The following is a 13,494-nucleotide window of genomic DNA, read 5'->3' as shown; positions in this document are numbered from 1 at the left end:
GCCAATAATGCTTTTCCTCCCACCTGTTTTTGTTTTTGAACTAGTTTAATATTTAGCTTTAAAGAAGGGCTGCAGATACCCAGCCTTGATGTAACAGCCACACCCAGACAGTACCTGAAGCAGTACCAGATTGCATATTAGGGTTTTATACCAGTACAACCCAGTTTGATGTTCATTTATCCTACCCTGATACAGAACTATGTGGGTATAAAGACTAACTGAATGATGATACAAACGTGAAGAACTTTCATCATCAACACAGAGTTTGGTGTCTGACCAAAGTGTTTGAGAGTGACTGACAGTACACTGTCAGTCAAAACAGACACCAAGATTTCTGGAACAGAGAATTACAGAATGCTCTTCCTAGTTCAGGCAAAGATTCATGTTAACCACTGAGTATTCTGGGATCTCTTGGAGCTGTCACCCTTGTTCTGAAATTATTATTGAATGACATTTAATATGCATGTGGTAGTATTACTATAAAAATAGACTTTTCACTCTTTTCTTGAGGGTAACAAGATCCGCCAGGATTAAACCAAGGCAAAGCATTGTCCTCAGGATAGTCTCTACTTATCCACTGTTTCATTTAATACAAAGCAAATTCTATTAATACTCTTTATTCCATATGGAAAAGTACAGTAGTTGTGCAGAAACAAAACTACATAACAAGAGTAAGACTTTCACAAATATTAAAGAAAACAACAATAAATAAGCCAAAGTACTTCTAGCAGAACTCAGGGAAAGCCTAGAAAAATGATAAAGCTGTACAAAGTACACCATTCACACTCAGGCACAAATGTTGAAGAATGACACCAGATTTCCTGTTCGTACAAAACCATAATGATGCTCAGAGGAACGTCGTTACAACGATTCATTTTTAAAACTTTCTGTAAATATAGAACTTACTTCTCCCCAATTCTAGAAAATAAATTTCACATCCCGCCATATAAAACAACTATTCTCCTACCTCTCTCAAACTAGCATTTTAACATCCTCCAATAGCACACCATTTTCATATAAAAATACCTTTAAACCAAGGCTCATTGCTGTACCTTATCTTTACAAATGAATAATACATCAGTTAGGACTTAAGTAGCACCTCAAAGGTGTTCATATAAATGAGATAAAGTGCTGTTACTGGTATATTGTTAACATGCCATAGTAATATATCGTTCAGTGCAACAACCAGCATGAATGAAGCTTACAAAGAACATGCAAATATATGAGGTTTTTTTATGATTAACTACTTGAAATAGTTATATTTACAAGTCAGAATACAACTTGGCTATTTAATATGTACAACACGTGACTATAAAGTAATGATTGTATAATGAAACAAAAGCAACAACTAACCATACCTTAACTATCCAAATTAAATACTGTCCTTAAAGGACCCTGGAGGGCTTGTTCCAGGAATGGTTATCATTGTTAAAAGCAGTTTGGGAACCAGCTGAGAGTGAATTTACATATCGTAAAGAAAGCTGTATCCTTAGTTTAGTCCAAATCTAACTTGACCACCAATCCTGCTTCCAAATGGCTTTATACTATTTCCAAATATTATAAACACCTTGAAGTGGGAATATAATTCCAAAAAGGTGCTATAAAAATGTTTTTAGTGAGAACCCTAACATGGAAATAAAAGAGAACTACTAGGAAGGTAACAATACCTGGATATTCTTGTATTTTGCTTAAAAAAAATGAAAAGAATCAGCTGTATAACATTTATAGTCACACATGTTCAGCCAGAAATTTTTATATGTTTATATGTAAAAACTGGGATTTGACTCAATGGAACTGAAACTTGAAGATTCCATCTTTTCCAGAATACATCATCTGGATATTTGTCATAAGTTAAACCTATCACTTAGACATTTACATTCTCTAAGAAATATGATTTTACCACATAGCAAACACTAGGAAAAAAGTGGTAAAAACCAAACAATTTCATAAGAGAAAACCATGAGTTAATGTCTTCTTGGTGGTCTTAAATTTTTTAACTTAATAGGCACAACTAATTATAAATTTTCATTCTGGTTAGCATTCTTATTTATGGTGACTCCTAGCTATTTATCAAAGAAATTTTATCCCATATTTTATATATATCAGTGGCATCTGACCCACCCCCAAGGAATAAAGAAAAAAAAAAATACATGGCTACAAGGTAATTTTTCTCACGAAAAACCTCTGAATCACCACCAGGAGGTGGCACACGGTTTCCCCAATCCCACATATGTGTCTCTCTTAAGGCTCACACATTTGACTCTATGAATGATCGCTTTGGTTTTGCTGAAGGGAGGTGACTCCTGTGAGCTTCATTACTGACATGAGGCTGCTGTTTGGAGATACTTTCCTGATACAGATGAGAAACAGTCTTAGTGATCCTGCTATCTTGACAGTGGACCGGAATTTGGCATTTCTTTTCTTCTAGCTCCTTCACCTGTGACCCATTATGGACACTTCCACCCAGGGTAGAAACAGCACAGGTTTTGGCTTGGCTACTATATCCTCCTGCTTGTTTGAGAGAGGGCTTCTCAGAGTTCAAGGATTGCAAGCCGGCTGCAGAGGATGTGTTCAGCAGTAGCCCCTCCGGCACCTGACAGTGCCAGGTACGGTTTGGAGGATTGTTCTGCTGCTGGAACCTTGCAGTCTTATCCATGATGCCCATGAACGGAGTACTGCGTGGTCTGTGCTCGGCTGTCCCACTTTGACCCTGGCTAACAACCTTGTCTTTAATGCGAGCATCCGGTCCTTGGACTTTGAAGCCATCTGAGAAACTGCTGCTTGAAGTCAAACTACTGGTTGAACTTGACATCTTTATGCTGCCAGACGGAGAACCAGAAGAGCCTGAGCTGGTGAGGGAAGCCGGGTGTCGCCCGTCACTGCAGCTCACCGGCCCGCCCTGGTTGAGAGGGGTTACATCCACGGCTACAGAGGCGTGAGACAGAAGCCTCTCTGCAGTCTTTACCTTGCTCGGTAAGGGGTAGGCAGCACCGCCCTCGCTGTGCTGCAGCTGGACACCGTGGCTGGGGCCCAGCCTCTCTCCAAAATGGCCAGACCCGGCGCCCACAGTCAAAGTGCCCGTGCCCTCCAAACGCTGTGTTCTGCCACCACCGGGAGCTGCAGGGATCCCACCTGGCATAGGGCTCGGGGGAGGATTCTGAGCAGCGACCTGCATTTTTGTGCTGCCGTTTCTCACGCCGGCCTGTCCAGCACCCAGATGTTGGTTGGTCTTCACGATCTGTGCCTGCCGGGTGGGCTGCAGGACCAGCCCGGGCGGAGCTACAGCTTCCCTCGGGGCCTTACCGATGCCTGGCCTGTGCTGCGGGGACACCGGCCTGACTTTGGACTGTAACCCTTCTTGAAGGTTTCGGATATACGGAGAGGGGACACAGGAGGATGGCTGAGACCTGGGCGGTGGGGAAACAGACTCTTCCTGGGAGGAAGTTTCTTCTTCCCCAGCCTCCTCAAGATGGAAGTGGTCGTTTAATCCAGGGGTCGGAGCGTCCTCCTCATTGTCGGAGTCATTGGGTGGGGCTGGCGCTGGGCACTGCTGTTTCTGCTGCTGGCTCCTCTGGAGCTGCTTGCATTCCTCCTCCACGCGGGCCACCAGCCTCCTGATTTCCTGATTGGTGGGACAGAGCTTCACAGCTTCCCGGAGGTCAGCCAGAGCCGCGGCAAACTGCCTATACATGAAAGCAGAGGATACAGTTAGGAGCCACGTGAGAGCATGCTCCCAATGTAACTGTTCATAAAACAGTTCTGCTGAAAAGAAAGAGAAGGGGAGGGGGGTGCCTGGCTGGCTCAGCTGGTGAAGTACTCAACTCTTGATCTTGGGGTTATGAGTTTGAGCCACACATTGGGTGTAGAGACTACTTAATAAAATCTTAAAAAAAAAAAAAGGCAGCTGAGTGAGTTTGGCACACCTACTGTGGTGGACAGGAGCTATTCTACACGAGCTTAGAGCTACTCCACTAGGTGGGAGTGAACTCTGACCCACACCTGCACCGTGCCAGGGCCCATACATCTCTAACCACCACTGTCCGAGGAGCAGGAACAGACATAAACCAGTGGGTGTTAGAATCCTCTTAGTTTTCTTCACCATTGCCTCTCTTTGTGTCCATCTCTAACCCAAAAGCCTTATAGGACTCTCTTCCCTTCCCCACCTCCCCTGCTCTAATGTCTCTAGCTGGCAGGTTCCCTGTGAGCACAGACTAATAGGGATTCTGTGTTGCAGCAAGTGTGCAGGGAAGGAACAGTTACTGGGATGTTAGGAGAAAACAAAAGTCTAGCCATCACTGATAATATCCACTGCTGTGCCCCTTGGAAGCTACCAATTTAGTATCAAAAGGGAAGAGAGTCATTAGAGCAATGCTGGTGAATCAGAAACTCCCAAAGTCAACAGCAGCTCTGATACCAAAGAGACACAAGAAGGCTTCCTTAGTCATAGATCAGACCCCAGACAGTACCTGCTATTTCTCTTTGCTCTTGCCCTGGCATAAAAGGCTTCATAGGACTTTGGTTTCAATTCGAGAGCCTTGGAAGCAAATTCTTCTGCCATGCCAAAGTCCTGGTGTCAACATTTAAATACAGGAGTCAAAAGAAGCACTGAGACATGAGTACAGACATCTTTTTAACAGATTTCCTCTCAAGGTTAGCAGAGAACTGGGACGTAACTGAATAGGTAAAGGGCAACATAAGTTTTATTTATTTTGTTTTAAAGTTAAGGAGTTTAAAATAAGTAAAGTTAGGAGATAGTTAATGCTTTTTCATATTTTAAGAGAAGAACCCAGTAGAGATGTAAAAACGGACGACTCGGGACAGCGGGTAGAAGCAGTGCACCAGAAGGCGGGGAGCATGCAACGCGCAGGCGCAGGGAGGGTCAGCTTCCAAGAGGGACGGAGACGCCCCCTCACTGCAACGGCAAGGTGGGCCGCATTCGCGGGCACAGAAGCAGGCGGTCAATGGATTCGGTGGTGAGAAGATGAACAACAATAGCAACAAAAAGCAGGAGAAAGAAGTACTGAAGCACATCTATAGTTTCTGTTTACAAATTAACTATGAGTTAACTACTGAGAACTACAAATTAACCGGTTACTGGCATACGGATTATAACACATCCGTGTTGAACTTTACAGCACCCTTTTGAGTCTGGGAAGGGTGGCCCGTGACAGAAGTGCATGTTGGCAAGGGGAGGAGCGGCAGCCGGCTCGCCTGTCACTGCTGAGGCCGAGGAAAGTGCCTTCCAAGTGCATTCCCTCAGCACTCTAAGGACGCAGTGACGGCGATCACGTGACGGCCACCTAAGGAGAAACAGCCCCCCACACGCCAAGTTCACAGCACCGTGCAAACAAACCACACAGGAGGCTCCGTGCCTCCGTCTGCATAAGGGCTGGCCTTCACCGCTAGAAAACACTCTACTGCTAAAGGAACAGACTAAGGTAAGGGCCCACAGCTTACATTTGTTTTTCTTCGGCAGCGAGACAAATTGAGATAGAGGGAAACTCTTAGCTCATTGAATGGTCTCATGTCCTCTCCAAATCCTTCCCGCGGAAACTTCCTTAAGGCATACTGGTACCTCTGGGCTGCCTCTTTCATCTTCCCTTTCTAGGAATCAAAAAAAGCACAGAAATTGATCCTTTCCCGGATGCTTCAAGATGAACAGCCTCCTGCAACTTGAAGACCCTGGTGAGGTTTCCGCGTCCCTCTCATCCTGCAACAGAAACCATCCGAGCACATGGAAGGGTCCTGCAGAGGACACAGCGCCCTGACCAGCATGAGCCCGCACAGCCTCACTGCCCGCATGGACTTCTGCACCACGTGCTTCACGGGGAAGGCACAAACTGGTTTTCTAGGAAACAGTCTGTAAACTGCCTAATTGATAACCATCAATCTTAATACATCAGATTATCCTCTCTGTTATATATTTTTGAAAACCATTTCAGGAATGATCCTTCCTCGACAAATACTTTAATGCTAACTGTAACGATAGAAATCAGATAAAGAAATGATGCCCTTCCCAAGGCAAGTACAGTCTTGTGGAGAAACCTAGAGCTTGCTGTAAAATAATCATTTGTGAGAGGAACTAAAGTATGGGCTTTAAAAACTGGAACAGCACCGCACATCATTTTCAAGGCTAAAGAAATCAATTTGCTCAGTCAGTTCCATAGCACAGCAGGTGTGAAGTCTGCTGAAAATGGCTTGATATTTCTAACATAATTGCCTACCAAAATTCATATTAAAACCACTTCAAAGCCACAACAACATATACTCTGAACTCAATTTCAAACGGATTACAAGTCAGGAACCCCGCTGGGTCGTGCTTTTGCCTACATATTTGTTATTATTAAAAAAAGAAAAGGGAAAAACTAAATGCAGTCCATGCAGCAGCCTCCTGATAAAAGGATTAAAATGGTCATAATGCAGTTTTTTGTTTTATTTTCAGAACTTTTACTTCTAATTACAGACCTGGAAAGAACAGTGATCTAGGTCTATGGCCTAAGCATCTATCTAAGCCAGGGGTGGGCACACTACAGCTTCTGGGCCAAATCTCGCCTGCCACCCATTTTTACAAATGCACTTTGACTGGGACATGGCCACACCCATCTGTTCTGTATCACCTGTGGCTGCTTTCATGCCACAGCAGCAAAGCTGGGGAGCAGTGACAGAGACCATATGGCAAAGCCTATTTCCTTGTCTGGCGTTTTACAGAAAAAGTCTGCTGACCTCTGATCTAAACTAATGGCTTATTTTGGAAATTTGACTTCAAATTTTATTTAAAATGTTTACTTTTATTAATCTTTAGATTTCCATTTCTAAGGGAAAATGGGGAAAAAATTGTCTCTCCAGTAACTGAGTATGATATATTCCTTGACTATCTTAAGTAAAAATATCTCTAGAAACTGTTTCAAATTGCAGAAACTTACAACTATTAAAAATAAGATAATAAAGTCTTAGGAGACTTAATGATTCTTTTCTTCAGAAAATGTCTCCTGAGTGGCCCTTTCCTGAATTAAGGAATGTCCTGCTTGAGGCTACTCTACCTTCACACCAAGGCTTCAGGCCATACGTCACAGTCATAGCTGTGAGGATTCATTCAGAAATAACAGTTCTCAACGACAAAATAGTGCCTTCCACATTGAAGGCTCTGCTGTGGAGACATGAAAGCCTGGGCACGAGGCCAGGTGTGCATCTCCCAGAGCGTCCACGGAAGCCTGGCTACAGGTGTGGTGGGCAGGAGCATGGTCCTGCCCGGTCCACACCAAACTAAGAGGTTGCTCGTAGGCTGTCACATCCCAGAAAAGGGCGATACCACTTACTTTGTACATCACGTTTCCTTCCTCCATCAATTTCTGTAAAAGTATAATCAAAATATCAGGTTTGGAAGTAGCCATCGCCCAGGCAGCATTTCCTGCAAAACAAACATGCATTCAGAGGCACGTCAGTGCTCCGGGAGGGAAGGAGTTTACTGCTGCTGGGGCCAGATGGCAGCCCAGGTCACAGATGGCAGCATACTGTGTCCTGCAGCCTCCAGACAGCAGTACAAGTAAGGACAGGGAGCAGGACCCCCAGGAGTTGGTCTCCCTTCCAATCTGCCTCATGCTGAATGAGGCTCCTGGGAGGAGGCTGTACCCCGTGCACCTGTTACTCTGATGAAAAGAGTGCTGGGAAACCAAGGCGTCAGAGCAGCCAGGCCCATCCCTCCCTTCTGCTGGGATTTTTGGGGAAAATCAAACATGGCTTCTGAATTATCTCCTTAGCTTCCTGCAGGGCCCATGTCTGCTGGTGAGTGAAGGCACGTGTTCTTAGCAGCCTCTCACTCTCTGCTGCAGTCTATACTGCATCTGCCCAGACAGGTTGGCTCTGGCTAGTCCGCCCTCTTGTCACAGCTCATGTTTCTCCAGCCGCCAGCCCCACTTCTGAGCACGTGCAGGGAATAATGCTTAAGAGAGGACAGTCTCAGAGTCAGACTACTCTGCTCCACTGACTCTGCTGATTACCATGACCTTAGGGAAGCTATTTACCTCCACTGTGCCTTGGTTTACTCCTCTGCAACATGATGGTGTTATCTCTACCTACTTAGAGGGTAGGTGAGGATTAACTATGATAAAACATGAAACTGCTCAGAATAATTCCTGGTACTGTGAACTGCTTAGTAAGATCAGATCTGTTCATCTTTGCCACAGTCCCCTCCTGGGGGCTGCCACTGGCCGAAGGTCTGGCGTATTAAACTACGAGAGCCATGTTCTTGTTGCTCTTTACCCACACATTGTGAGTGGGGGCTCACGCTCTGACCAAGCACAGAGAACGAGGCTCTTCCTACTCTGAGTCCCCTCTGCCCTGTCATTATCCTTCAGTGACACCCCTCCCCCATCTAGTTTCCAGTAAAATCCCAGGAACTTTCCTTCACAGAAACGGCTGGAGTTGTGGCTACCCTACCCGACTAGGACTACTCCAGAACAGTGGTTCGCCAATTCAGCTGCTCAGCAGAGCCACCTGTGAGCTTTCTTAACCACATAACCAGCCTCCCCCGAAGAGCTGAATGGAGCTGCTCACTGCTGTGGCTCTCAGGCATCCCTAACACCCTACAATTCTAGACTGGTCTGTTCAACATTGGCCACTGCTTTCTACCCACACTGCAGTGATAATGTCATGAGTTATTTAAGCATTCTGAATGACTGTGTTTAAATGAGCCTTGTAGAGGACAGAAAAGAAATCTCTAGGCACCTGACATCTTCTTAACCTGGTATCAGGTAAGTCTTTATGGCCCTGGACATACTCTAGAATTTGAAGTGAACCTCCCTCTCCCGCTGCTGAGATGAGGTGTTCACTGACCTAATTTGGCTCCTTTTCTCAGCAGTGTAACCACTACAGATGTATTTCGACAACCAATGGCTCTATCCAAGGGGCGCATGCCGCTGTGGTCCACGTGCTCAATCACGGCTCCCTTCTCAACCAGATACAGTACCTGCAGGGAGAGACAGAGCCCTGAGGGGTGGCTGGTGGCAGAAGTGTCACACCCCACCCACCTCTGCATCCTGGGGTGGAACTGGCAGTCTTAGCTTTACTGTGATCTTCAACGCCTCTGGCCATGAAGGGTCCTAATGGAAATGAAGCCAATGGGTAACCGAAAAGAGGGCTATAATCCACAGCTAAAGTCCACTCTGCCATCAGCAATGAGGGAGGCAGGTGAACACTCCTAGGGAGGGACATGTTATGTACATGCATTCATATACCACAGAGGAGTATATGCATATCAACTTCCCAGACCACAGGGATGGCCACAGTCATCTTTTCATCTCCAATTACTTAGGAGGCAGACTTCTACAACAGCTCCTGCATACTGGCAGTCTACAGCAATGGGACCTCTGGAAACACTCAGACCCACACAGCCTGGGTATAGCAAGCTAGAAAAACTAGCAGCTTTAGATTAGAAAAAAAACAATTATTACGCACTTTAAGGCTTAGGAAAGAGACTCAAATATTGGGTATGTAAAGAGGCAAGGTTTGAGACCATGGTACATAGCTTGATTTGACGTGGTATGACAGCAGTCACTCAGAAATGGAACACAGAGGAAAAATCACTTGGGCTACTCAAATTGCTGAAAAGAAGTCACCTTAGATTTTCATGTGAATCTGACAGTCCACCAATTATTCAAAATGACACTGGAAGGATTAAGATCCATAATATATAAAGAACTCCTACAACTCAACAATAAGAAACCCAAATAACCCAATCTTAAAAAGGATATGAATATACATTTCTCTAAAGGTGATATACAAATGACTAAGAAGCATATGAGAAGATGCTCAACATTATTAATCATTAGAGAAACGAAAATCAAAACCATGAGATTATCACCTCACATTATTAGGATGGCCACTATCAAAAAAAAAAAAAGTGCTGGCGAGGATGTCAAGAAATAGGACCCCTGAGCATTGCTGGTGGGAATGTAAACTGGTGCAAACACTCTAGACACAGTATGGAAGTTGCTCAAAAAATTAAAAATATAACTACCACTTGATCCAGCAATCCCACTTCTGGGTATATATCCAAAAGAATATAGATAAATCTTGAAGAATCTACAGGATCCTGAAGAGATATCTGCATAGCCACAGTGGACTATTGTAAATTGTGACTATTCATGATAGCCAAGAGGTGGAATGAACTCAAGTGTTCACTGACAGATGAAATGATTGACACAATGTGGCACAGACATACAGTGGAGTATTATTCAACCTTAAAAAAGGAAATCCTGTTACATGCTACAAGGTGGATGAACCTTGAAGACATTATGCTAAGTGAAATGAAGCCAGTTTATAAAAGGAAAAATATTCTATGATTCCACCTGTAGAGTGGTCAATTCACAAAGTAGAATGGTGACTGTCAGGGACTGGAGGAGAGAAACAGTCTTATTTATTGGGTACAGAGTTTCAGTTTTACAGGATAAAGTGTGGATATTAGTTGTACAATAATGTGAAGTGTACTTAGCACCACTGAACTCTTCACTTAGAAATGGTTAAGATGGTAACTTTTATGTTATGTGTTTTTAAATCACAATGAAAAAAAATTACCCTAGAATGCTAAGCTCCTTCACTCTTCCTAATGCTGACAAACTAGGATTTGGTAAGGTAATAGAAGCTGAAAAATAAAAGTATGGATATGTGAGGTTTAAACAGCTGTTTTTGAAAATCAACATTAAGTACAATTTACACTGTCCAGGAAATTGAGACCATTTAACACGAACATCGCTGCCATCTAAAAAGCATCAAGGCCCAGACATGCAGAACAAGGATGGCTTTTGTTCTAAATTCCATGGTTTCCAGAAACACAGTATCTCTCTGGCTAATTTGCACATTAGACATATTTAATTCTTCAAAAATCGTAAGTCTGAAGGAGCTGAACATTCCTTTAACACCTGCTTGGTGCCTGGGATGTGGAACTTGACAAAGACATGGTTTCTGCCCTGAAAGACATTTTGTAGTTCTTATATTACTAATATTTTATCCCTTCTTCTCTCAATTAAACATTTGGCAAAGGGATGAATATAGTGCCCTAAATATTTTATATTATTTGTATATTCTTTATATATATATATATATATATATATATATATATAATCTATATAAATAATGTGACATTATATCTATATGCATCTATATAATCTATATAAATAATGTGGCATTGTCTAGAAATAATATAAACATATATATGAGCAGTTACTAATCAGATAATTATCTGGTTTATTTTTAATAAATAAAAATCAGCATGGTCTAGAAATAACAAATAATACATAATCTATATATAATATATATATTTATATATAAATATTATATATTTATATCTAATATATAAATCTCTATATAATATGTATTATATATATTTATATCTATATATTTATGTTATGTTTTATTTATGTTATTTATTTTTTATTTATGTTATTATTTACATTATTTATGTTATTTATGTTGTCTAGAAATATGTCTATAATATATAAATATATATAATATAGATATATTTAAATTATGTCTATATGTCTATATTATGTCTATATTATAGACACCATATAATCTATAGATATATATCTCTATTATATATATTCATATATATTATTTATATTATTTCTAGACTGCCACATTTTTATTAAAAATAAACCAGATAATTATCTGATTAGTAACCGCTCATATATATAAAAAAGTGATTTTTAAATGCTCTGTAGAGGAATTCTATTTATATGGGTTACTAGAAGAAAATAAAACTACACACACATTTGCGTGTGTATATATATATATATATATATATATATATATATATATACACACACACACACATATACATATGTTCAACATATGTTTGAAGACACAGTTTGTAATCATGTATCTTGAAGGTTTTAAGAGTCTATTAAAATCTTTACTAAAATTCTGCCACAGACTGAATGCCAGAGAATTAGAGAAAAATGAAAGCTACCCCACAGCACACAAGTCCACACTGACCACACTCAACACGGCCTCACATGCACTCTGGGAATAATTCAACTCCTGGGTTTCGCTGTAGCACTGGCCTGGTGTGCAGGTGGAGTGTGTGACCACCTGCGGGGTACCTACGGTCTCTGCGTCACCGTAGAAGGCAGCCAGGTCCAAGGGAGTGCGGCCATTCTTGTCCGTCTGGTCTATCTCGGCTCCTTCCTCAACCAGAAACTGGACCACTGCCCTGTGACCCTTCAGACAAGCCCAGCTTAATGCTGACAGTCCCTCTTTGTCCAGAGAAGAAAGGGCAGCACCTGAAAGAAAAGCCCATTCGCAAAACATGAGCTCGGTAAGACAAAGCCCAGAAGCCAATCGATTCACATCTGCAAACACCTGGCCTGACTGGTGGCAATCAAGCCTGTGATATCTGAAGCTGGCAAAATGGTCACCACTGCTGAAGCTGAGTAATAGGTATATATGTCTACTACCTATTTTTTCTACTTGTGTGTGAATCAGAGAATGTCCGTAACAAGAAGACTTTTCAAACTTGAATTGAAAAGCACTGCCAGTGGGTCTACCAAAGCTCTTTTCTTTGTCCATTCTGAAGAAACCTCTGCAGGGGCTCCCATGCTGCTACCTTTTGAAAGGAGAAATTCCACGGTGCTCAAGTGTCCTTCACAAGCAGCCACCATGAGGGGCGTCCGGCCCTGCTTGTCACTTAGGCTCACATCACAGCCACGGTCCAAAAGTAATCTAACGATCTGAAAGAAACATTGGAATTACAATCTCCCTGCTCCACTTTCAGTCTTGTGCTCTCTACCCAGGCAGGTTTTCCACACTTAAAAGCAATAAAGGATTCCTTCTTCAAATGCCTCCCTATACTGTGTGATTTGTAGGGCCCGTGCCATCTTTCCATTGTATTCCTTTGAACAGAATCTTCTTCCAAATATGTACTTTTTTTCACATACTCAATTACTATAGCTGTAAAACATGCACATACAAGGCATGAACAGTAGTAACGTGGAGAAGGGGAGATACCAGTCACAATCAAGTCATGACCAGACAGCCACAATGCGGCTTATGGGATCACTGGGCAGAACTAAAGGAAGGGGCAAAGGTCCTGGGTCCCGGGGTGATGATCCTGCAGTTACACTCCCGTAGGAGGGTGGGGGCTTCAGGAAAGCATTCACCCACCACACCCCCAAGCAATCTGCTTTTCTAAGCCTCCCGGCTTAGTGGATGGCTTGACCTTCACAGAAGACAATTTTTAGCAAAGCCTCCTGGAAGACATTCCCAGCCTCAGCTCTGTGCCTTCAACCAGTGCATGGCAATAAGACTGGGGAACACAAACAAAAAACCACAGAGGTGTCTCCTACAAATACCATCACAGTGAGTGCCCTCTGGCACAGCATTAGTTATATGGCGACAACAGAAGGTGGAGTATTCCCACTGCTTTCTTCTTCTTGAGACACTGACAGATGCTTTCCAAACCTCCCCATGACTTAGGAAGTACTGAGACCAGGAGAGAGG

At 42.8% G+C, this 13,494-nt stretch overlaps 1 protein-coding gene across 15 annotated transcripts in view; it reads right to left on the bottom strand.

Annotated features, from left to right (window-relative positions):
- Nucleotides 1–601: 601 nt before the first annotated feature.
- The window catches only part of TANC1 (tetratricopeptide repeat, ankyrin repeat and coiled-coil containing 1), a 241,983-nt gene continuing 229,090 nt past the window's right edge, over nt 602–13,494 (bottom strand). For all 15 annotated transcript variants that reach the window (XM_043576845.1, XM_043576842.1, XM_043576844.1 and 12 more), the window contains 7 exons: nt 12,602–12,725; nt 12,103–12,278; nt 8,833–8,965; nt 7,317–7,408; nt 5,458–5,604; nt 4,467–4,567; nt 602–3,683 (listed from right to left, as the gene is read on the bottom strand). In XM_043576845.1, coding sequence (XP_043432780.1) covers nt 2,249–3,683; nt 4,467–4,567; nt 5,458–5,604; nt 7,317–7,408; nt 8,833–8,965; nt 12,103–12,278; nt 12,602–12,725 — 2,208 coding nt within the window. In that variant the 3' untranslated portion in view covers nt 602–2,248. The remainder of the gene's footprint in view (nt 3,684–4,466; nt 4,568–5,457; nt 5,605–7,316; nt 7,409–8,832; nt 8,966–12,102; nt 12,279–12,601; nt 12,726–13,494) is intronic.

The sequence above is a fragment of the Prionailurus bengalensis genome, chromosome C1, assembly GCF_016509475.1.
Source record: "Prionailurus bengalensis isolate Pbe53 chromosome C1, Fcat_Pben_1.1_paternal_pri, whole genome shotgun sequence".
NCBI lineage: Eukaryota > Metazoa > Chordata > Mammalia > Carnivora > Felidae > Prionailurus > Prionailurus bengalensis.
Note: the sequence above shows the minus strand (reverse complement) of the source record. Positions and strands in the feature narration are given on the sequence as shown.